We start from the raw sequence: 22,360 nt of genomic DNA, 5'->3' as shown, positions 1-22,360 counted from the left end.
ATTTCTGTTGATAAGCACTTTTGCACACATGCATCCCATAGGCTCCCTCACAGCCTGGCAGTCGGTGTGCTGAAGAGTGAGGGCTCAGCATCACGCAGTGCTGGACCTGGATCATGGCTCCTACACGTACTAGCTGTGGGACCTGGGCAAGTTGCTTAACTTCTCTGAGCCTCCATTTCTCTTCAGTAAATATAACTACCACTGTCAGGGGGTTGTTATGTGGGTTAGATAAGAATTAAGCTTCGTGAAAGGCCCAGTACAGAGTAAGTATTCAATGAATTTTACCTACTAAAATTCAGAGAAGATATTCTGATCCCCATTTTACAAGTGAGAAGAAACGGGCTCGGTGAGATAGTCCCATAGTTGGTAAGTGGTGGAGCTGGGATTAGAATGCTGCTGTTTCCCTGGGAGATTTACATGGTGGCAGTATGGACTTGGGCATCCGTCGAGTTTACATGGTGGCAGTATGGACTTGGGCATCCTCCCGCTGCTGCCAGCTCGTCCTCCCTGGCCTGCCTGCACACATGGCCACCCCTCTGGGGACTTCTCAAAGGGGTCACCTGGACAGCACCTGCAGCTGTGGCTCAGTCTCTGCCAGGTGGGGGTGAGGGAGTGGAGATGGGTAGAGGAGACCCAGGAGCCAGAAGGAAGCCTCAGGGCCTGGTGGGGGCAGGGAGACGATGGTGATGGATGAAGAGCAAAGTGGGGGAGGGGTGAGAAGAGGGGGGAGCGTTAAGAAAAGAGGTGGAGGCTGGGAGAAGACACAGCCCCACAGCTGGCTCCTGGGGAGCCCCATGGCTGGACTCGTCTGGCTCCGTTTGCTGAGACTACTGAACGCACCTTCCAAGAGGAGCTTCCTGTTGGGTAACAGTAAAGCATCCTTAAGCTTGGTGGCAAATCCAGCCATTAAATTTATTTTTCAAATATAATGTGATTGAATTTATGGTACATGAATTATATCTCAATGCTGTTATTTATATATAATTATGTAATAATTATATATACATATATATACCTACATATGCATATACATGCATATGTATAAGGTTATATATATATAAAATGGGGTTGTTAAGAACACTGGTTCTTACCCCTTCCTAGTTGTATGAGCTTGGGCCCGAGGCTTAACTTCTTTTAGTCTCAGTTCCCTCATCTAAGGATTAAAAGAGGCGATGAGTGGCAAGTCCCTGGCAGAGAAAAAGCCCTTAATGAAATTAGCTAATTGTTTTGCATCTGTTTTAGTGGAACAAGGTGTATGCATTGCCCCTAGTTTAGGATTAAGGAAACTGAGCCCAAGAGAACTGTCTACAGGTCTGGAGGGCAGGCACTGAGTGGAGCTCGGTGAACGTCTGCAGAGTGAAAGGCGTTTCGCCCCTTGCTGGTACAGCTCTGGGCCCCTGAAGAGGCCGAGGAGAGAGGCCCTGTGGCCCAGGGGCCAGCTGGAGCCCAGGGGGACAGTGGGCCTCCCCAGAACTGCTGGGGCTGGGCTGGACTCCCCTAGGCTTGCTCTCACAGGAGGGACTCTGACAAGCCAGGCGCTGAGAGGGCTGCCAGGGAAGGGAAGCCTCAGGGTGGGATCCTTGGCAGGCGTGCGAGCCCCAGACACGCTTCCGCAGCCGGGAGGCAGGAGCCTGGGTGGGCTCCCTCTTGGGGCAGATGAGCTAAAATGCAGTTTCTTGGCAAGACAGGCCTTTTTTATTTCAACCTGTCTCTCACCCGGGAAGTGCTTCCCCGCATCCAGCCACAGCAGCCTATGGTCTTTCATCTGGTTTCCTGACCTCTGGTCCTTAGAGGAGATGGACTTGACTTCAGGTCCCAGCCAGACACTCTCCCTGAGGCAGCCAGGAGGACAGGTTGGACCCCCTGAAGGTGCCAGCATGTTCTCAGCACATGCGCTTGGGTGTGACCTTTCGCGAGGCACATTCACACGTTCTAGGTGTGGTGGGTTAGGAGGTCAGGGTCCTGGAGAAGGCCTAGTCCCACCCCGGCTTCACCCTGGAATTATTTTCCCAGCTGGGCGCCTGGAGTGGAACCCATTCCGAAGGTTGAAACAGGAAAAAATCACCAGCCTTAAGAGGTAACAGGGAGCAGTGTTGTGAACCTTGGCCTCTGCAGTCAGCCTGTCTGGGCTTGCTTCTCTGCTACATACTACTTACAAGATCCTGGGCAGGCTTCGTAATATCTGTAAGCCTCACTTTCCTTATCTGTAGAATGGGGCTGCCGGAAGTTCCTACTCCGAGGGTGTGGGGGGATTCAGTGAGACCCTGCATGCGAAACACTGAGTTTGGTGCCAAGTGGACACTGAAGCTCGGGTTGGAGGCCTGGCCCTGAGATAACGCGCCGAGAGTGCCCTGTGAACGGTGATACACACACGGGGTCAGTGCTGGCAATCATACCGCCCAGACTGCAGCCAGCAGACCTTATGCCAGGGCCTGACGCTTGGGCTGGGGGGAGCAGGCAGTCACAGTTGGGGTCCCCCTACGTTCAGTGAATGCATTCATGAAGCAGAAAGGAGGCCAGAAAAAAGCAAAGAAGAGAAAAGAAACCCCAGCAAATTCTCCTCTGTCCTCCCCCAGCTCTGCAGCTCCTGGGGGAACTGAGCTGCATAATACAATGGGATTTAATAAAATGCCTTTAACTCACAAAGTTTGTCTGCTGCCAGCTCCTTAATTAAATTGCCTAATGCTGCTTTGCGATGGCAGCACAAACTCCTGTGTTTAAAGAGCACGGTGTTGCCATGGCACTCCCCCGACAGGACGAGCCAGCTGTGGAGGAGCATACAGATGAGACGTGGGGCCTGGCCCCTGCCCGCAGTATCCAACACACACACACACACACACACACACTCTCTCTCTCTCTCTCTCTCTCTCTCTCTCTCTCTCTCTCTTTCTCTCTCTGCAATAGACTCTGATCTGGTTTTCCTGGGAAAGGATTTAATCCTTGCTAAGAAAGAGGAGACTCGGGGCCATTTGACCGGAGCACAGCTGGCCAACTGGTATGGCAGTGGGTCCCAGGCCCAGCCCTGCGAGGCCTGGGCAGCCAGGTGGCCCCCTAGCCGCCCGCTCCTACAGCACGCAGCTGCCTCCATTGCCCCTGGTGCACCATCCAGATCCACTTGTCTCCGTGTGATGAGACCCAAGAAGGGTGGGTAACACTGGACGAGAGTCTGATTGGTTTGATGAGAAAGGTGGAGGGTGGAGGAAAGAGAAAATCACTTGCTTATGGATTTTTCCTTTAGATGCAGTGTTTCTCAGCCCTAGCTTCACAGTAACACCAGTTGGATATTTTCCCAATATTTTATTATGAAAAATTTCAAATATACAGCAAAGTTGAAGGAATTTTACCGTGAGGAATAATATACCTACTACCTAGATTCTACCATTAACCTTTTACAAGACTTGCTTTATCACGTTGCTTTCCATCTATCCATCAATCCATCTTATTTTTGGTGCATTTTAAAGTAAATTGCAGACATGAGTACACTTTTCCCTAGATACTTTAACAACTATGGAGTTCAACTTTATTTTAGTTTTGTTTTTCTTTTGATGTAAAATTTACATACAAAGAAATCCTGGGGTGTTTTAATTCCATGCCTGCATTGTACCCCCAGCGATTGATTTTAACTGGTCTGGAGTGGGATGTAGGCATCAGTATATTTTAAAAGATCCCCATATGAATCTATGGTGCAGCCAGAGTTGGAAAACAGAGATAACAGGAGACAAAGGATTGTAATTTTTTTCTCCTAAGGAGAATGTGGAGCTCTGGTTGACCTGTCCCCTGCCTATCCTTCCAACCCCACTCCCCTTTCCCCCTGGTGCTCTCCGTGTGTACATTCCATGTCCGTGTTTATGCTTCTGTTAGCATGGAACTCTGTGTACATGTGAATCCACTCATTCTCACGTTAGCCTTATAAGGTCTCATATGTCCCAATGGCAAAATCCGTATCTGTTTCAGATATTGAATGAGTCACAGAGATGAAGCCAAACAAGTTCTCTTATGATGATCAGGGTGCTACGATGACCAGGATTGTGGCAGCAGTGGATGGAGGGATAATGATGCTAGTGGAGGGTGTTCAGAGTGATGTGTGGTGATGACAGTGAGCGAGGGGCCGCTAGTGATCACAGCTGAGGACAACAATGACAGTGGGGTGGTGATATTGGTAGAGATGGTGTGCTGTAGGTGGGGCGACCACCGTGCTGGTGAATCTCAGGTGACAGCATCGTGGTGGTTATCGTGTTGATGTTTCCCTTCCTGTGAGGGCATCGTGCAAACAGACGCTCATTCGCCACACTGATCCACATCTGGGAAGAATGTTGGTTGTCATGTGGCAGGAAGCTAGCTTGGTCCCCACATTTGAGAACCCCACTGCTGCAAGGTGCAGCTCCTTCCAAAATTTTGAGAGGCCACCTGAGAACCTTATCCGCCCTGGAGCCCTGGAAGAGGCCCCGACAGAGAGGCAGCAGCCCCACATTTAGCCACCCTGTTCCGTTGCACTTTAACAAGACAGCTCCAGCATTAAGTGTGAGGGGATCATTAGGAACGTTTATTTAAGATGAACAGCTCTGAGCCAGCCGGACTTGGGATGCCAGCCATCCTGTGATCGATAGAGATTTTATATGCTGCCTGCGTGGTTTCCTGTTCCTTTCATGCCCGGTAAGCTTGAGGGAGGAGAGAGGAAAGTGCTCTGGTTCCTCTCTTAACCCAGGCAGTAGAGGGCAAAGGGATGCAAAACCCCAGCACTCCTATCTCTCACCACAGTACTTAGCTGGCACCCCTCTGCATTGCCCTGGGCTACTGGGATGAGAATGAGGTTGGGATGCTAAGATATGCTACTTTAAGTATATATATCAAATATATATTAATATGTATATATGAATAAGCCCAGGAATTGATGCTGAAAAATACCTTCATAATGTTGTCCAACCCTTTCATTTTACAGATGAGAAAGCGAGGGCCAAGTGGACAACAAATAAAATCTCTGTTGAGAACGACAATAAAAATATTCTTCATGTATATAATATCTCTAATGAGGCAAAGACACCTCACACCTGTGATCTGATTGGATCACAGCCCTGGGAGCTGGCAAGGAACTTCCTGCGCATCTGACAGCTCCTGAGTCGTTCCCAGATTGTTTCCACTAGCAGTGAGCCTAGGTGGTACTTGTGTAGCACTCACAGCTCACAGCATATTTCACACTCATGTTTTCATTAGATCTGAACCAGATCTCTGGACAGAAAAGATGGAAGGAACTAGTCTTATCCCCATTTTTCAGAGGCGAAAACTGAGGTTCATGGAGGTTAAGCATTTTGCCAACCTTGCACAGTTAGTAAGTGGTAGAGTGGGAACCAGAATCCAGGATCCCAGCATGAGTTTACTGGGGCTGCCGTATCAAAGTACTACAAACTGGACTGGATGGCTTAAATAACAGAAACTTAATTGTCTCAGGTTCCGGCGTCTAGAAGTCTGACATCAGTGTGTCAGAAGGGCAGCAGCACCAGGCTGTGGTGTTTCTGAAACCCGTAGGGGAGACTCCTTCTTTGCCTCTCCCAGGCTCTGGTCCTGGCTTCCCTGGCTCGCAGCTGCAGCACTTCAATCACAATCTCCATCACCACACTGAATTCTTCCTGTGTCTCTGTGTCTGTGTCCAAATTTCCCTCTTCTTATAAGAACACCAGTCATTGGATTAGGGCCCATCCTAACCCAGTATAACCTCATCTTTACTTGATTACATCTGCAAAGACCCTGTTTCCAAATTAAGGTCACGTTCACAGGTTCTGGGGGTGGGACTTCACTGTATCTTTTGGGGGGGGCACAATTCAATCCGTAACGATCCCTGACCTAAGCCAGTGGCCTTCCACAATGCAGTTTGCGTCCTGTGCTCCATCCCATTCATCGTCTTCTGCTACCAAGGACGAGGTACTGCCCTCTCCTGCAATGCAGAAAGTGGGGCTGGCTGGGAGCACTTTTCATCTTCTGCTCTTGCCAAATGATTACAAGCTACTAAGGTGGACTCATGAAGTATGGGCAGGCTTTTTGTCCTTTTTATTCCCAGGCAGTAAAAATCATTAAGGCTTGCTCTTAATTAGTTTCATTTCGAAGCTTCTAAATATTGATTTAACCTACACTCCTTTGTACTTGCTGCAGTCACTGAATTATGCCTGTTATCGATCATGAGATGGAAGTGCTTCTATCCACCGGGCCCCGGGCCCTGGAAGGCACTGGTCCCCCAGCGGGTGTGTGGGGCTCAGAAGGCATTGATGGGCTTGGAGGAAAGAAGCCCCTGCCGGATTGGAAAGGGCCTTCCCTTAAAGAAGGGCTGTTCAGCTTAGGCCTGGGGCCAGTTTCTTTCTCTTGGGCTGGCCCAGGCTCAAGGGAATTTGAATCAGAAGTCAGCTGGAAATCTCCCATTCCATTCTGGGCCTGAAGAGAGCTGGGCAGTGGGAGCCGGAGGAGGGTGATGTGGGGTCGGAGCATAGAGCACAGGCTTTGGCAGCCAGCCAGACCTTGTCTGCTTCCCGGCTCTACCAGCTGGGTGTTCTTGTGCAAGGTACCTACCTATCCTCCACATCTGTGAAATGGGGCTAGTAATCCCCACATCTTACTGTGGTTTTGAGCATTGAGGGCAACCACTCATTTCAGAGCCCAGCCCAAAGCCTGGCTCACAGGCAGTCCTTGGTATGGCTACCATTATTAACATTGCCATCCCACTGAGAAAGTAAGTCTGGACTTGGAAGCATACTGTCTTTTAGCCCTGGCTCCATTACTTGTTTGCTGTATGATCTTGGGCAGGTCACTTAATATCTTTTCCATTAAAATGGGGATAATGGCATCTATGACCTTGCAAGGCTATTGTGACTATCACTCAGGATCGTGGAGATGGAAGAATTTAGATCGCAAGGCGGTGCAGCCAGTCATAATAGATAGTATTGATGGCTATAGTAGTCACTGCCTTAGATGCCCTCTGGGCTGCCCTCTACCTCCAGTGTCATGTCCAGACCGTTCTGGCTCCAGCCTCTCCACCTCACCTACACTCTTGGAAACGAAGGGGGACCACTCAGTTCTTAGAGTTCACTTCATCATTTTTATCCCAGCACCTTTGCTCCTGGTGTCCCCAGTATGTATAGAATGGTCTTCTGCCATCTGTGCATCTGCTGACCTAGGCAACACTTCCCTGGGAGGTTTTGTTAAAAACAACGTTATTGAAGTACATTGCATACCAACAAATCTACCCATTTTTAGTGTATAATTCAATGACTTCTAGAAATTTCCTCACAGAATTGTGTTCTCTCCTCCAGACTATGCCCCTGTTGCTCTTGGTAAGTACTTCTGTGACAACTCTTATCATACGTTAATAGAGTGTTTTGTTTTGTTTTTAAATTTGTGACTCCCGCCTGCCCTCCCCATGACCTTGTATCCCTATCCCCTCACGGCGCCAGCATACAGTCAGGGCTCTATTAATGCTCATTGGGTAGAGAGCTTCCTTGTGGCCGGGACAGAGAAGGTGAGAGGGGTCTGGAAAACTCAACTCCTATCTATCAGGATAATGATAAGGAGTTCATCATACACATAGGTTTTGTGTTTTTTTTAATAGCTTTTTATTTATTTATTTTTGGCTACATTGGGTCTTCGTTGCTGCATGCAGGCTTTCTCTAGTTGCAGTGATCGGGCTTCTCATTGCAGTGGCTTCCCTTGTTGCAGAGCACGGGCTCTAGGCTCATGGGCTCAGTAGTTGTGGCACACGGGCTTCAGTAGTTGTGGCTCCTGGGCTCTAGTGCACAGGCTCAGTAGTTGTGGCATGCAGGCTCAGTAGTTGTGGCTTGTGGGCTCTAGAGTGCAGGCTCAGTAGTTGTGGCGCACGGGCTTTGTTGCTCTGCAGCATGTGGGATCTTCCCAGACCAGGGCTCGAACCCGTGTCCCCTGCATTGGCAGGCGGATTCTTAACCACTGCGCCACCAGGGAAGTCCCACGTAGTTTTAATTGAGTGTTCCTAGCGGGCACTGTTCTCGTTTACAGAATTCTGATCTCATCTGGAGGGTCCTTGGAGGTAATCTAGCCCAGTGATTCTCCATGCGCATACATCAGATTCACCTGGATGGTTTCCTCAAACAAAGGTAACTAGGCCCCACCCTCTGAGTTTCTGATTCTGGAGGTCTGGGGTGGGCTTGAGAATCTGCATGTCTAACGAGTTTCCAAGTGAGCTGATACTGCTGGTCCAGGGACCTCAACTTTAGAACCACTGCTCTAGCCCCACCTCCTCATTTCACAGATGGGGAGCCCAAGGGCTAGAGAAGTAAGAGGACACACTCCAAGGTCTGTCTCAGGCCAGAACTAGAACCCAGCCCTGTCCTGTCCCATGTCCTCCACCACCAGTTCTCATGCCCTGACCTCTCCTTCCCACCCTGACTTCAGAGAAGCTGGATAGGGGCACAGAAGGTTGGACCGGGCTTCTGACAAATGCTCTCCACAGGCCTGACCCCGAGCTGGGGAGGGGTGTTGGGGGGGCTGCTGCGGGAGAGGCCAGCGGGACTGAGGAGGGGAACAGGGGAAGAGGAGGGCCACGGGAGGGGAGCGCGTGAAGGCGTGGGCAGCGCAGGCCTGGAGGAGGCGATGAGGACTGACGGGCCATTCTTACTGTGGTTGCCGATGGAAAAAAACCCACTGCGGGGCCTCAGCTGTAGCCATTTATCTCTCAGGCCTGCCCGAGACAGCTGACAGAAGGAGAAGGCAGTGAGCCACACCGAGACCAAGGCTCCTTCCACCTCGTGATTTATCTCGGGGCTTCATCTGGCAAACCTGCTGATGAAACGAGTCTCCTTTTCTCTCCGCCTCATCAATTTTCATTCTGATTTCATTTTCTTTTTCCGTTAGAAGAGCTTTGGCCTTTCTCCTTGTTTAACTGGTCTGTTCCCCATTTGCTCTGCCTCTTTCTCCTCAGCCACCCGGGCCCCAAACCCTCTCCCCAGGCATTCCTCCCACTCTCGCCATGCCTTGGTGCTCCTCTCCCTATTAGTTCTGGGCTCATGAGTCACAGAGTTGCCCTCGAGGGGCTCACAATCTGAGAGAGGAGTTGAGCATCACAGTGGATATGGGTTCTTCAAGGATGGGAGAAGGAGAAAGGGATTGATTCATGGAGCGTGGGCGGTGGTCAGGGAAGACTTCAGAGGGGGACGGTGTGAACTGAGACTTCAGAGATGGGAATACACAAGCGGTGACACGGACTTGTGGGCGAGGCCCCTGCATGTGCAAAGGCACGGGGGCAGGAAAGAGCATTGCCTGCATCTATCTGAAGCCTTCCCTCTCCTTCCGCTGCACCTAACTCCCAGGGATCCACTGTGTCTGAAGGGCTGCAGGAGGGCAGCCTTTCAAGAATGCTGCAGGGTCTGCCCAGCACCCCCGGCTAATTCTAGGAAGGGCAGGGAAAATTATAGGGAGAGAGGTGGGAGAGGCTCGAGGTCAGTAGCTGGGCTTGGCTGCCCCCCTGGCTTGCGCCTGCGGCCAGTGTGGAATGTCCGCAGGCTGCGGTCAAGCTGGGACATTTAGCGCTCTGCTAGGAGGGGCCCTCTCGGCCCTTCCAAGGAGCACCTGGGCAAACAGAGGAGCTGCTCACCTAAGGCAGGAAGAGTGAGCTGTTGGGTGAGAGTGTGTCAGACATTGGTGATCTGTAAATGAACTGGGTTCTAGAGCCTTCTCGAGTCCTAAAGACTAGAACTGGACCCTGGTTGGAGGCCCCGGGGAGTGCTTAAAGTTGACCCAGGAGAGGGCAGCTCCGTCAGGAAGGAGTGTCAGACTGAGATGGAAGGGTTCCTAGGAGAGGCTGCCTGCGTTACAGGCCACATGACCATGGACAGGCCGTCTGGTGCAGGCCTGGTACACAGGTGGCCTGGAAGCCAGGGACTGTGCCTCAGACCAACCGAGGTAGATGAAAAGGGAAGAGCGCTCCGGTGAGCGCCAGGCACTTAGCAGGCATCATCCTTGCAGATTTCCCCCCATGAGGTAGGCTCTCTCCCTGCATTAGAGAGGAGGAATCTGAGTAAGAATGCTCGAGGTCATACAGCCAGCACCAGGATTCGACTCCAAAGCCCTCCTTTGAACCGCTAACCTAAGATCTCAGAGTGTCCGCAGGATTTCCAGAGGGGGCGCCTGAGGGAGTCCAGAGGGGGAGGATCGTCTTAGGGTGGAATCCAGAGGCAGAAAGTTAAGTCAGAAGTGCCGTGTCCATCAAGGGAAGGGCTGCAGTGGCCATGCAGTGGCCAGAGCCAGGGCAGGGGAGCCCGGGCGTGTGCCTATAGGAGGTGCGCTCTGGATCTCCTTCACGAGGCCAGACTCAGGTCCACCTGCTCTTCAGGAGCTCTGAAGCAACCAGCCCCCTTCTGTTCTCGGGCCCTGCCCTACCTTGCCTTTCTCTCTCTCCTTCCGCAGGTATCTTCTGAGCTCCTACCATGCGCCAGACTGTTGGAGGAACTGGCCACTTGGAGCACAGTTCTTCCCCTGAGGGCCTCACAGTGTGGAGGGAGAGACAGACAGACAAGTAAACAGCCAGTGTATGATGGAGGGACGCTGAGGCCCCAGAGGAGCCCAGGAGAGGCATGGAGGGATCAGAGAAGGTTTCCTGAGGATGGGCAGATAAGTCAGCAGAAGGCTGGCGACGCGCGGCGGTGGAGCTCAGCCTGGCGCTGCTCTCCAGGCCCCTGCAAAGCTGGCTCCACTCCTCTGAAGCCTCTTTGGTGCAGTGCAAGCAGACAAAAAATGACTGTGAGCTACCTACTGGCGCCCTCCACTCCTACTTAAGAAATAACGAGGCAGGCTCCCTTCCAGGAAGTAGAATTGCAACGCCCTCTGTCCAGGGCCAGTCCAGAGACCTGGGAAGGTAGATATTTCTTCCTGGGAACAAGTCCCTTCCCTCCCGGGCCGGGAAAGAGTTTTTACTGGAACTGACTCTTCTTATTCCAGAGGGGAGGGGAGGGCAAGGGTAGACAAGAGAAACCTCATCCTTTCACCAGGAGATGCCCTCTCATTTTCCTCCCTTCTCTCCTCCGGTCTCCCCAGTATCCTCCACTCTTGGAATTCAGCTTCTGGCACCAGAATCATGGAACTAGAAAGGGCTGGTGTGTGAGACACAGCTGGGTTCACACTCAGGCTCTTCCACATTCTAGCTATGGGACCTGGGTCTGATCCCTTGTCTCCACTGACCTTGAGGCTTCTCTTCTAAAAAGTACCTACTTACAGGGTTGTTGGGAGGATAGGATGAGGTATCTCTAAAGTGGCCAGCAAATAGAAATCCTGCACACAGAAGGCACTCGGGGGCGTCGTATCCTCCCTCTGACACTTTGATTTATGTCATCCTTCCAGCGACATCAACTAGAGTTGAAGGGACTCACCTCACTCAGAGAGGCTCTGCAGACTCATCATTTTCAAGCTTTTATAGCTGCGACTCAAGGGCAAAAATGCATGATTTTGCATCACATCCGTCTGTACACAGGTGTGTGTGTGTGTGTATGTGTGTGTAAAACAGAGGGGAAAAATTTCTCAAAACAACTCTTAGTCTAGCTACATACAATGCACTCTATTTTCTATTTCATTTTTTTAATGTACATTTTTATCCACTTTAAACTGTTTTCATGACCCACTAATGGGTTGCGATTCATAATTCATGGCTGTAGAACACCTCCCACCCTTACCAGGAAATTCTGCACTGCACTAGGCTCTGAGAAGACAAAAATAAATAACAAACCATCCTTTCCTCCAGGAGCTGACAGCCTGGTTGAGAACACAGGCTCTCAGAATGACGATAAGGAAGGTGCTGTTACTGTGGAGGTCTGTTCAGAGTCTCCGGGACTGCGGTGGGTGTAACCACCCTTCTAGGAGGGCCTCTGGGAACCTGTCACAGAGGAGGTGGCATTTGGGATGGGTTTTTACGGCTGAAGAGGAGTTTGATAGTTGAAGTTGGGGAGAGGTTTTGCTGGTTGAGTGAGAGGCCCGCGGAGGAGAAGGAAATAGCAAGTCTAGTCTAGGAGGAGCATGAGGTGCCTGGGAATGAGAGGGTCACTCAAAGGTGAGGAGGCTGCTGTGAGAGTCAAGACAAGAAATGAAAAGGGAACGTTAGCATGAGCACTGTGGTGGGTGTGTGTGAGGTGGGAGGGACGTGTCACCATGGTGGAGATTTCCAGTCTTGGAGACTGGTAGATGGCAGTGCCTCCTGAGCAGGTTTGGTGGGAGATGTTGGGCTTGGGACAAGTTGAGTGCAAGGAGCCTCTGAAATGGGCGAGTGGAGAGGTCTGGGGCAGTTACAAGTGAGTCTGGGTCTCTCCTTCCTGGTCACTCCCCAATTTGTCCTCTGCCTGGTGCCCCAGATTCTGTAATCAGAATACCTAGAGGTCTGGCAACAAAAAGGGCCCAGCAATGCTGCCCCAGGAGGTGGCCAAGACCCAGCAGGGCTTTGGAGAAGGGCTGCCAGGAGGTTATCCTGCCATCTTCTTGTCTCAAGGCAGCATGACACTCACAGGCCCAAGTCATAGGATTCCAACCGGAGAGGGGACCCTAGGGCATAGAGCAATTTCTAGATATGGGAGTTGTAAAACAAGAAAGAGTCAGTCTCCCTTCCTGGAGATCGCTGATTAAGTGTGAGACCCTGAGAAGCTATAGCCACTATGAAGCAGGAGGATGAATTAAGTGAATTTCAGGTCTGAGGTTCTGGCGTTCCCTAAAGCCAGAGTCAGCTGTTTCCAAAGACCCTGGTTCCAAGTTGTGATGGAGAAGGAAGGGGAATTCGGGGCTTAAAAGATGAAACTGATGGATGATGATAGAAGTCAGGACAATGGTTAACTCCAGGTGGGGGCTGGACATTGACTGGGAAGGGCCACCTAGGAACCTCGGGAGGGCTGGAAATGCTTGTATCTTGCCATGGGTGGTGGTTGTCCTGGTATCTACTAAGGTAGAAGTTCATCAAGCTGTGCACTTGGGATTCGCGCCATTTTTGTACTCTCCTGGACGTACGTTATACCATAATAGAAAGAAGAAGTTTAGGACGAAAGGCGAGAGACGAGAAGTAGGGGCTAAGGTGGGAGGAGAGGCAATGGTGAAGGGGGCAACGAAGGCAACTAAGAGGCACGTCATAGGCCTTGCATCCTGGCTCCTCACAGCAGTTCTGTGAGAGGGTCTCATCCTCACTTCCCAGCTCGGGTCGTCTAACTTTGTCCAAGGTCACACACAGTGAGCGGCAGAGCCAGACTCAAACTCTGATCACAGAGCCCAGGCTCCTTCCGCTCCACCACTCCTGCTTTGCATAAGTTATTTATGGAATTCAGACTCTGGAAGACTAGATAAATGCCGAGGTCTCCTCCAGCTCTGAGGTCCTGGCTGTCTGTGATTAAATGAGAGGTGGGAGTGAGGGGCCATGCTCACCTCTCAGGAGGAGCGGAGGCCAGGTGTACAGATGGAGGGATGGCCTCCCCCACCTCTGCATCCCCCAACCCAGCGCTTATCTGCTGGTGAGGAGGCCAGAGTTTATCAGTGCTACACTCAATTATGCTGCCCTTCTGTCTGCGCAGCTCAGGGAGACCTGGCACTGAAGCAGCAGCGAAGGCCAGGCAATTGATCACTGCCACTGACTGTTCCTCCCTCCGGAGGGCTCCCAGCTCAGGGTGGGGGCTGGACAGAGGCTGTGGGGAGGGGAGAGGAGTTGGAGGAGGAGAGGCTTGGCATCCAGCAGCCCCCTGGAGGAGCAACGCTGTCAGTGCTGGCAGGAGCCCGGGACTGTACTGGGGGCAGGGCCAGAGATGGAGGAAAGGGAGAAGAGCAGCTCCGGCTGCTGACGTCAGCTTCTCCAAAATTCTTCATTTAGGGCTTTGCCAAGGGTTGGAGTTTAATGGGGAGTGTACGGGATCAATTCCATACTTTCTGCTAAATCCAGAGCCGCTGCCGGGAGGAGGTGGGTCCGTTGGGGCTTGCAGAGCCAGCCCTTCCAAGAGAAACGTTGCTCCTGGAGCGGGCAACCCTGCTTCCCCTGTCACTGACGGTCATGTCTCCAGCTCTCCCTGAACAAAGAGGAGCACCCAGCCCCCAGTCTGAAGGCAGGCTGAGGTCTCTGTGCAGCCTGCTGGCTCTGTCTGTCCCTGTGCTTCCAGGCCCAGCCACACACTCAGAGGAACAGGGTCTTCCCCATGTGTCCCCCAAGGAAGTCACTCTAGCCAGAAATGAAGGAATGGTGTCTGAGGGGCCCCCTCAGGGAGCGTTGGGGAGGAGCAGGGGACCCATTCATCTCTGAAAGGACTGGCACCTGAAGCAGGCATTCTGGGCCACCAGCCCTGCACTCTGCTCCTGTTAAGGCGGGCGTTGAGCTGCCAGGCAGTGAACCTTGGCTGGGCTGGTGGGGCAGGTTACAGAGTCAAAGACCTGGGTTTGAATTCTGACCCCACCACGTCAGAAGCTGTGCAAGCTCTGATGTGTCAATTAACCTCTCTTGCTTCAGTTGCTTCCCCTGTAAAATGAGACTAAACAATCCCTTCTCTGTCTGCACACAGGGTTGATGGGAGAGTGACACACTTCACAATTTGTATCCACTCACCAGTACCCTCTGCATGCTCAGTCCTACACTTGGCTCACCGGGAACACAAAAAGCATGCAAGACATAGCCCCTAGGGCAAAGAGCTTGAAATCCAGTTGGGGAAAACGCACGCGTGATAGTCTGAACTCCTGCTCACCCCGGGAGATTATAGATAAAAGACAATTAGCTTTCTCTGCAGCTCCGGCTCCCAGCAGAAATTGCTAATCAAGCCTGCATGAGTGGGCCATGTGCAAGACAGCCTTAAGTGGTGATGGCAGGTGAGTGGGCAGCTCTGAGTTCTATCTTGGAAGGGGCTGTGTGCTCAGCAGTGACGGGGAGGACTTGTCTGGGCCTTTGCCAAGCCTTGGGACCAGAGGTGCGTACAAACGTGAGTCATCCAGCCGCTGCCCGTCTCTGGGCCGCTGGTTGCCGAGCCCCAGCCCAAGGCTCCTGGCTGAGCTCTGGCTCACCACCCGCCCCCCAGCCCAGCCACAGGGGCGAGGAGGAGGGTAAGCCTGGAGTGGAGGGAAAGGCGAATCTCTGGACGTTTTTAATGAACTTTTAAATGGCTTCTCTATCCCATCCTTACAGTTGAGCATCGGTAGGACAAAGGTGCCAGGACAGAGATGTTGGAGGAGGAACCTGGGGCTCGGGCAAGGTCTGAAGGCCCTCTCCACCCACTGCAGCCTCCTCTCCCCTTAACGAACTGTCTTGGGCTCTCCTAATCATTTTACATTTTTGGTCCTGCCAGAGTGGCACTCTTAAAGGCGTGACATTTTATCTAGTCCCGCTCACAGCTCCCCATCCCACCTGGGGGCGACACTGGGCCCACAGTGGGCAAGCTTAATACGGGCTTGTTGAGTCCTGGGATCCAACTTCTATCCCCCACTAAGAAGTCCTATAGCTGGGGAGCGTCCCAGCCCTGGGAGATGAAAGAGAACTAAGCCTTGCTGGGCTCTCTGTGTGCACCACACCCAGTCCCTTTAATCCTAATGACAAGCTCATTTTACACATAAGGAACAGATGCTCAGACCAGTGAACCTTTCCCAGCGTGCTCTGGTAGGAAGTGGTAAGTAATAGTGAGATCTCTTTGCTGGTGGGTTCTACTTTCTTGGGTGAGGCCTGGGCAGGAGGCAGGAGCCTCTGGTGTGTACGTGTGGCAGGACCACAGCCCTAGTTCCGTGACAGGGTCATCCCAGGACTCAGCCTGTCCCTGCTGCCTCTCCACTCACATAGCGCACGGCAGAATCCCCCCCACTCTTCCTGACCACCGCTCACCGGCCCGGGTGGCTGAGTACTCCAGGCTCCCCTCTGCACGTGGATGCGCGTGTGCACGTGTGTTTGCCCTGAGTTTTATCTGTCAGTGTACACAACACCCCCACTCAAAACCTCTGTGCATTTTAAGTCATGTTGTTTTTCCCACCTTCAGAAATAGCTGCAGAGGAAGGTGGGAAGTAGTCAAATGTAAAGAGGCGTGCCGCTCCCTTGCTCGAGGGAGGCCTCCAACTGCTCCCCTCCCCGGCCCCAGCATCCTGCAAGTGGGATGAGGTGGGCAAAGAGCCCCGCTGGCCAGCTGAGAGGCGCTTGCCTGGAGGGTGGTGGAAGGCACAGCTCCCAGCTTCCTGCAGCTCCCTGATAAGGAGTCATCTCCTCAGGGGACAAGAATGGGCACCCAGCCTGCTGCTTCGGCAGCCAGTACAGCTCAGGGTATCCAGGGTAGGGTCGGGCCAGATCTGGGGGCAGAGAAGTACAGTGTAAATGGCACAACCTCTGAATTCGTGTTTCCCGACATTAACCAGCTGTATGGCTTGAGCCAAATTCTTTAACCTCTTCCAAACCTCAGTTTCTTCATCTGCAAACTGGAGGTATTAATGCTTATCTTGTAGACTCTTTATGAGGGTTAAATGAAATAAGACACAGTCTTTGAAAGGTCCTGGCAAATAGCAGGCATTCAATAGCTGTGCACTCCACTGATGTCTGCAGCTGGAAAACTACCCAGTCAGACCTCCAGTCAGGAGTCAGACCAGGCCCAGGGGCCCCCTTTGGTTCGCCCTTCTCGGTTCTAGGCCAAGGCTGGACTTTCGTCTAGGGCGAAGCATCCTAGCCATGGGTTCTTCTAGAGAACCCGGATCGATTGTCCATACCCAGGAGGAAGGAACAGCAGGGGCTTGGATTCTAGATTGGAGTGGGGGTAGGGACCCAACCTCCTGGAGGAAGGGGCCCTGGGACCACAGAGATTGATTTATACGATCAACCCTCACTGGGCACCTGTCCTGGGCTACAAGCGTGATGATGAGCGAGACAGGTCCCCAGTTGGGGAGACATTTCCACATGATGTGATCAGGGCTGTGACAGAAGAAAGCATGGGGTACTGTGAGAGCACAAGGCAGGCCCCTTAGCCATCCAGGGGTGGGGAGGGTTAGAAGCTGCTTTCTGTAGGAAGCGACTGACCTTAGGTTGAGTCTTGAAGAACAACTGAGAGTTGTCTGGGAGACAGGAGCGGGGGGTGTTGGGTAAATATGACCTGAAAGGTTGGTCACAGTGAGTCAATAGGATGGCAAAAGCCAGGAGAATTGGCTGAGGCCAGATCACATATGGTCAGGACTGAGGTGCTCAGACCCAGGCTTCTTAAACCCGCCACCTCCTGGCAGTTCGGCTAGGCTACAGGGGAAGGGAAAGCCCCTGCCTCCAGGTAGGGAAGTTGGCAAAAGCCAAAGCTGTCCCCTATCCCAGGAGAGCCTAAGCAGACCCCAGGTGACCACCCCACTTCCCCAGCCTGTCTGGGTGTGGGGTCAGGGTCCACTGCCTTTCAACTTGCCAAGTCCTGGGAGCGCACCCTGGAATTTAGAAGCCGCATTTGTTCAGAGGAATGTCTGAAAACTGTCGCTTTATTTCCCATTCACTCAGTGAGGAGAGATGTGAGGAAGGTTGGAGAATCTACTCCACATCTCTCTGGGCTCAGAAGGACTCTGAAGATGACAATTTCAGCCATCCCCTCTCCTCCACACACACACAACACCTTCTGCGAGTTATACTGGAAGCTTCCAAGGCTCAATCTCTTGCCCCTTCCTTGAAGACTCCCAGTCACTCCCCCTGCAGATCAAAGAAAAGGACAACAAAGCCTAAGGACTGGAGGACAGAATCCAGGAGCCCTGGCTCTGATCTTGTCCACCCCTCTCAGCTCCTTTGACCTCTTGAGTCAAACAGGGGAGACACAGGAGGAGGGAGTAGATTCTGCTTCTCTGCAACCTCCTTAACTCTGCATCCTCTTCTTCCAGGGCTGCCCCGATGGGTCATGGCAGTGAGTGAGCAGACCGAGCGCCAGTGGACAAGGATGGAGAGCCGCACCCAAGAGGACAGGAAATGATGCCCACCCATCCCCGCATAGAATGACTGCCCAGGGAGAGTGGTTCCCCGGGCCCTGGCAGGGCTGCTGACCCTCAGCCTGCAAAGCGCTAAGAGCACAGGGACTCCAGACTCTTCTTGTGGATGGTCCCCTGCCCTGCAGCTCCACCATGAGGCTGCTTGTGGCCCCCCTCTTGCTAGCTTGGGTGGCTGGTGCCATTGCCACTGTGCCCGTGGTACCTTGGCACGTGCCCTGCCCCCCTCGGTGTGCCTGCCAGATCCGGCCCTGGTATACACCCCTATCGTCCTACCGCGAGGCCACCACCGTGGACTGCAATGACCTATTCCTGACAGCTGTGCCCCCGGCGCTGCCCGCAGGCACGCAGACCCTGCTGCTACAGAGCAACGGCATCGTCCGCGTGGACCAGAGTGAGCTCGGCTACCTGGCCAATCTCACAGAGCTGGACCTGTCCCAGAACAGCTTTTCAGACACCCGAGACTGTGATTTCCGTGCCCTGCCCCAGCTGCTGAGCCTGCACCTGGAGGAGAACCAGCTGACCCGGCTGGAGGACCACAGCTTTGCAGGGCTGGCCAGCCTTCAGGAACTCTATCTCAACCACAACCAGCTCTACCGCATCGCCCCAAGGGCCTTCGCCGGCCTCAGCAACCTGCTGCGGCTACACCTCAACTCCAACCTGCTGAGGGCCGTGGACGGCCGCTGGTTCGAGATGCTGCCCAGCCTGGAGATCCTCATGATCGGCGGCAACAAAGTGGACGCTATCTTGGACATGAACTTCCGGCCCCTGGCCAACCTGCGCAGCCTGGTGCTCGCAGGCATGAACCTGCGGGAGATCTCTGACTACGCCCTGGAGGGGCTTCAAAGCCTGGAGAGCCTCTCCTTCTATGACAACCTGCTGGCCCGGGTACCGCGGCGGGCGCTGGAGCAGGTGCCTGGGCTCAAGTTCCTAGACCTGAACAAGAACCCGCTCCAGCGGGTGGGGCCCGGGGACTTTGCCAACATGTTGCACCTCAAGGAGCTGGGGCTGAACAACATGGAGGAGCTGGTTTCCATTGACAAGTTTGCCCTGGTCAACCTCCCTGAGCTGACCAAGCTGGACATCACCAACAACCCCCGGCTGTCTTTCATCCACCCCCGCGCCTTCCATCACCTGCCCCAGATGGAGACCCTCATGCTCAACAACAATGCTCTCAGTGCCTTGCACCAGCAGACAGTGGAGTCCCTGCCCAACCTGCAGGAGGTGGGTCTCCATGGCAACCCCATCCGCTGTGACTGTGTCATCCGCTGGGCCAATGCCACGGGCACCCATGTCCGCTTCATCGAGCCTCAGTCCACCCTGTGTGCCGAGCCACCAGACCTCCAGCGCCGCCCAGTGCGGGAGGTGCCCTTCCGGGAGATGACGGACCACTGCCTGCCCCTCATCTCCCCCCGCAGCTTCCCCCCCAGCCTCCAGGTGGCCAGTGGAGAGAGCCTGGTGCTGCACTGCCGGGCGCTGGCTGAACCAGAACCCGAGATCTACTGGGTCACTCCAGCTGGGGTTCGACTGACGGCTGCCCGGGCAGGCAGGAAGTACCGGGTGTACCCTGAGGGGACCCTGGAGCTGCGGAGGGTGACAGCGGAAGAGGCAGGGCTGTACACCTGTGTGGCCCAGAACCTGGTAGGGGCTGACACTAAGACGGTTAGTGTGGTTGTTGGCCGGGCTCCCCTGCAGCCAGGCAGAGGCAAGGGATGGGGTCTGGAACTCCAGGTGCAGGAGACTCACCCCTATCACATCCTGCTATCTTGGGTCTCCCCACCCAACACAGTCTCCACCAACCTCACCTGGTCCAGTGCCTCTGCCCTCCAGGGCCACAGGGCCACTGCTGTGGCCCGCCTGCCACGGGGCACCCACAGCTACAACATCACCCGCCTCCTTCAGGCCACGGAGTACTGGGCCTGCCTGCAAGTGGCCTTTGCTGATGCCCACACCCAGTTGGCATGTGTATGGGCCAGGACTAAAGAGGCCACTCCTTGTCACAGAGCCTTAGGGGACCAACCTGGGCTCATAGCCATCCTGGTTCTCACCATCCTCCTGCTGGCAGCCGGGCTGGCAGCCCACCTTGGCACTGGCCAGCCCAGGCAGGGAGTGGGTGGGCGGCCTCTCCTTCCAGCCTGGGCTTTCTGGGGCTGGAGCACCCCCTCAGCCCGGGTGGTATCTGCACCCCTTGTCCTGCACTGGAATCCGGGGAGGAAGCTGCCCAGGTCCTCAGAAGGGGAGACACTGTCACCACCATTGTCACGAAATTCCTGAAGCTCAGCCTGTTCTCAGCAGCAGAGAAATAACTAGGACTACTTTTTACCAGAAGGGAAGCCATCTGGGCCAGGTACCCTGCCAGGAAAGTAACATGGGTCCACGTGCTTGAGGCCTGGCAGCTGGACCAAGACAGCCAGCTTTGTGGCCCTAGGGGGTGCTCCTGCAGCCTCCAGAAACGGCCCTTACCTTCTGAGGGCTCCTCCGCTGCCATTTGAGGAGCATCTCCAAGGAACAGGAAGGACTCTGGCTAAAGCTGCCCACCTCCCCAGTTGTCTGCGTGCCCAGAGGCTCCTGGGCCTGGATGTCCCCCCCCTGTGTCCTCAGGCCCTTGGCCCACAGGATGCGCCCCCTCCTCTTCTCTGTCTCTGTACAGTCTCAGTTGCTTGCTCTTTCCCCTTCTGGGCAAGAGCTGAAGGAGGCCTCTCCTCCCCACCTCGGGGGACTGCTCCCAAAGTGGGGCCCCAGTTGGATCAGGAGGACACGTGGGAGAGGGATGCCCAGGAACGCCTCTTCTCGGCACCCTTCTGGCCTGCGCTCTGAGGTTGACTTTCTATAGGCAATTTTGTACCTTTGTGGAGAAATGTGTCACCTCCCCCCAACCCAATTCATTCTTTTCTCCTGTTTTGTAAAAAATAAAAATAAATAAGAATAACAATAATAAGGGGAGGGGAAGGAAACAAAAGAAAAATAATCCTTTGAATACTGAGTATGACTAAAGAGCTCTCTGCTCTGAATCTCTTAAAAGCCTGAGGGTGACAGAAAGGGGCTGGAATGGGAGAGGAGGGAGGAGAGAGAGAGGAACGTGGTGCGAGAGAGCACAGTTTTTCCCTTTAGGTTTGAATTCTGACCTGCCAGGCGCCTCTGGGCCTGCTCCCCAAAGGGCCTGGAGATCTGGAGAAGAGAGACAAAGAGCAAGAGAGGCTGGCACGAGAGGAAAGAAGAGACAAGGAGAGGGCGGGAGAGGAAAATGGAGGAAAACCTGGAGATGGAGAGAGTGGAAATTTCCATCACCAAATGTTGTCACCCCTTCTCTTTCTGTGATAAGCAATTAACATGCCAGTGCATGGGAAGTACTTCCCATCCTATTTCTAATTAAACAAAGCCAAGAGGCAGAGTCATGCAGAGAATTGCAGATCATCAAGACAGCAAGAACTTGGGCTCACTGGGGCAGGAGGGGGTTGTGGGGTGACGGAGGATTTGGGGAGGGGAAGGCTGTGGAACAAGAAAATTGCTGCATTTATCTTTCTGGTCCATTTCAGTATAAGCTGCAGTGAGCCTGGTTTGCTTTTGCAGTATTTTTTTTTTTCATGGATTGACTTCTTAGGAACAAATGTGAAGAGAAACATCTTTGGAAAAGCAGAAGAGCCAAGGGGAGGGGCTGCTGCGGCAGCCGAAGGGCGGTTCCAGAGCAGAAGGCCGCTGGGCCACAGCTCTCGTTTCTGAGATGGGTCTCTTGAGACCGAAAAGAAGCACCACGTGAACCTGACGTCTTCTGCGCTACAGACACGTTTAGCAGACTCGTAGGAAGCGGGGTCTAAGTCACCCTAAGGTTGCAAATGTAGACACAGGTGGAAGCCAGACCAATAGAGCATCAGGCCCCATGGAACCTAGAAAGAGAACACTCACCCCAAGCCAGACGATGATGCTTCTCTCTCGGTAAGCACAAAGAGAGCAGGGTTCTCTGAAGACCTTCAGCAAACAGCCACTTTAGAAGCCTTTTCCTCTTGGGCAGAAGGGTTCTCACACATCAGCCTGCATCAGAGTCACCTGAGGGCTGGCTGAACACAGACGGCTGGTCCTACCCCCAGAGTTTCTGATCTAGATTTGGGTGGGATCTGAGAATTGCATTTCTAACAAGTTTGCTGCTGGTCTGGGGACCACACTTGGAGAACCATGGAGCTCCAGCCTGCGGTGGCTAGAATGTTTCACTTCCTCTGTTCAGGGTCACAGCTTTTCTCTACACAGCAGTACAGGTTATGGTCCCGTGAGAGGGTTGGGGCGGGGGTGGAGGATGGTCCCTCAGCTCCTGCCCCCTCTACTGCTGGGCTGCTCGACCCCATTTCAAAATGACAGCCCACTGCCCTGAGTCACCAGGCTCCAGCCACCTGTGCTCTTTCCCATGGGCAACTTACGTGTTCTTTAGGGGAGGGAGCTGGGAAAG

At 53.5% G+C, this 22,360-nt stretch overlaps 1 protein-coding gene across 4 annotated transcripts in view; it reads left to right on the top strand.

Moving 5' to 3' along the window:
• The window catches only part of LRRN2 (leucine rich repeat neuronal 2), a 62,930-nt gene extending 42,048 nt beyond the window's left edge, over positions 1-20,882 (top strand). Inside the window, exons 2-3 of one of the 4 annotated variants that reach the window (XM_027082724.1) lie at positions 8,014-8,111; positions 17,821-20,882. In XM_027082724.1, coding sequence (XP_026938525.1) covers positions 18,058-20,196 — 2,139 coding nt within the window. In that variant the 5' untranslated portion in view covers positions 8,014-8,111; positions 17,821-18,057 and the 3' untranslated portion in view covers positions 20,197-20,882. Of the gene's footprint in view, positions 1-26; positions 186-8,013; positions 8,112-13,689; positions 14,821-17,820 lie in introns of those variants that run through there. The other 3 variants (XM_027082726.1, XM_027082725.1, XM_027082723.1) reach the window with 3 other exon arrangements.
• Positions 20,883-22,360: the final 1,478 nt, after the last annotated feature.

This window comes from Aethalodelphis obliquidens, unplaced genomic scaffold (assembly GCF_003676395.1).
Source record: "Aethalodelphis obliquidens isolate GAN/ISIS:26980383/991018 unplaced genomic scaffold, ASM367639v1 scaffold48, whole genome shotgun sequence".
NCBI classification, from domain to species: Eukaryota; Metazoa; Chordata; class Mammalia; order Artiodactyla; family Delphinidae; genus Aethalodelphis; species Aethalodelphis obliquidens.
The sequence above is the reverse complement of the archived record's forward strand: the minus strand, read 5'-3'. Positions and strand labels throughout refer to the sequence as shown.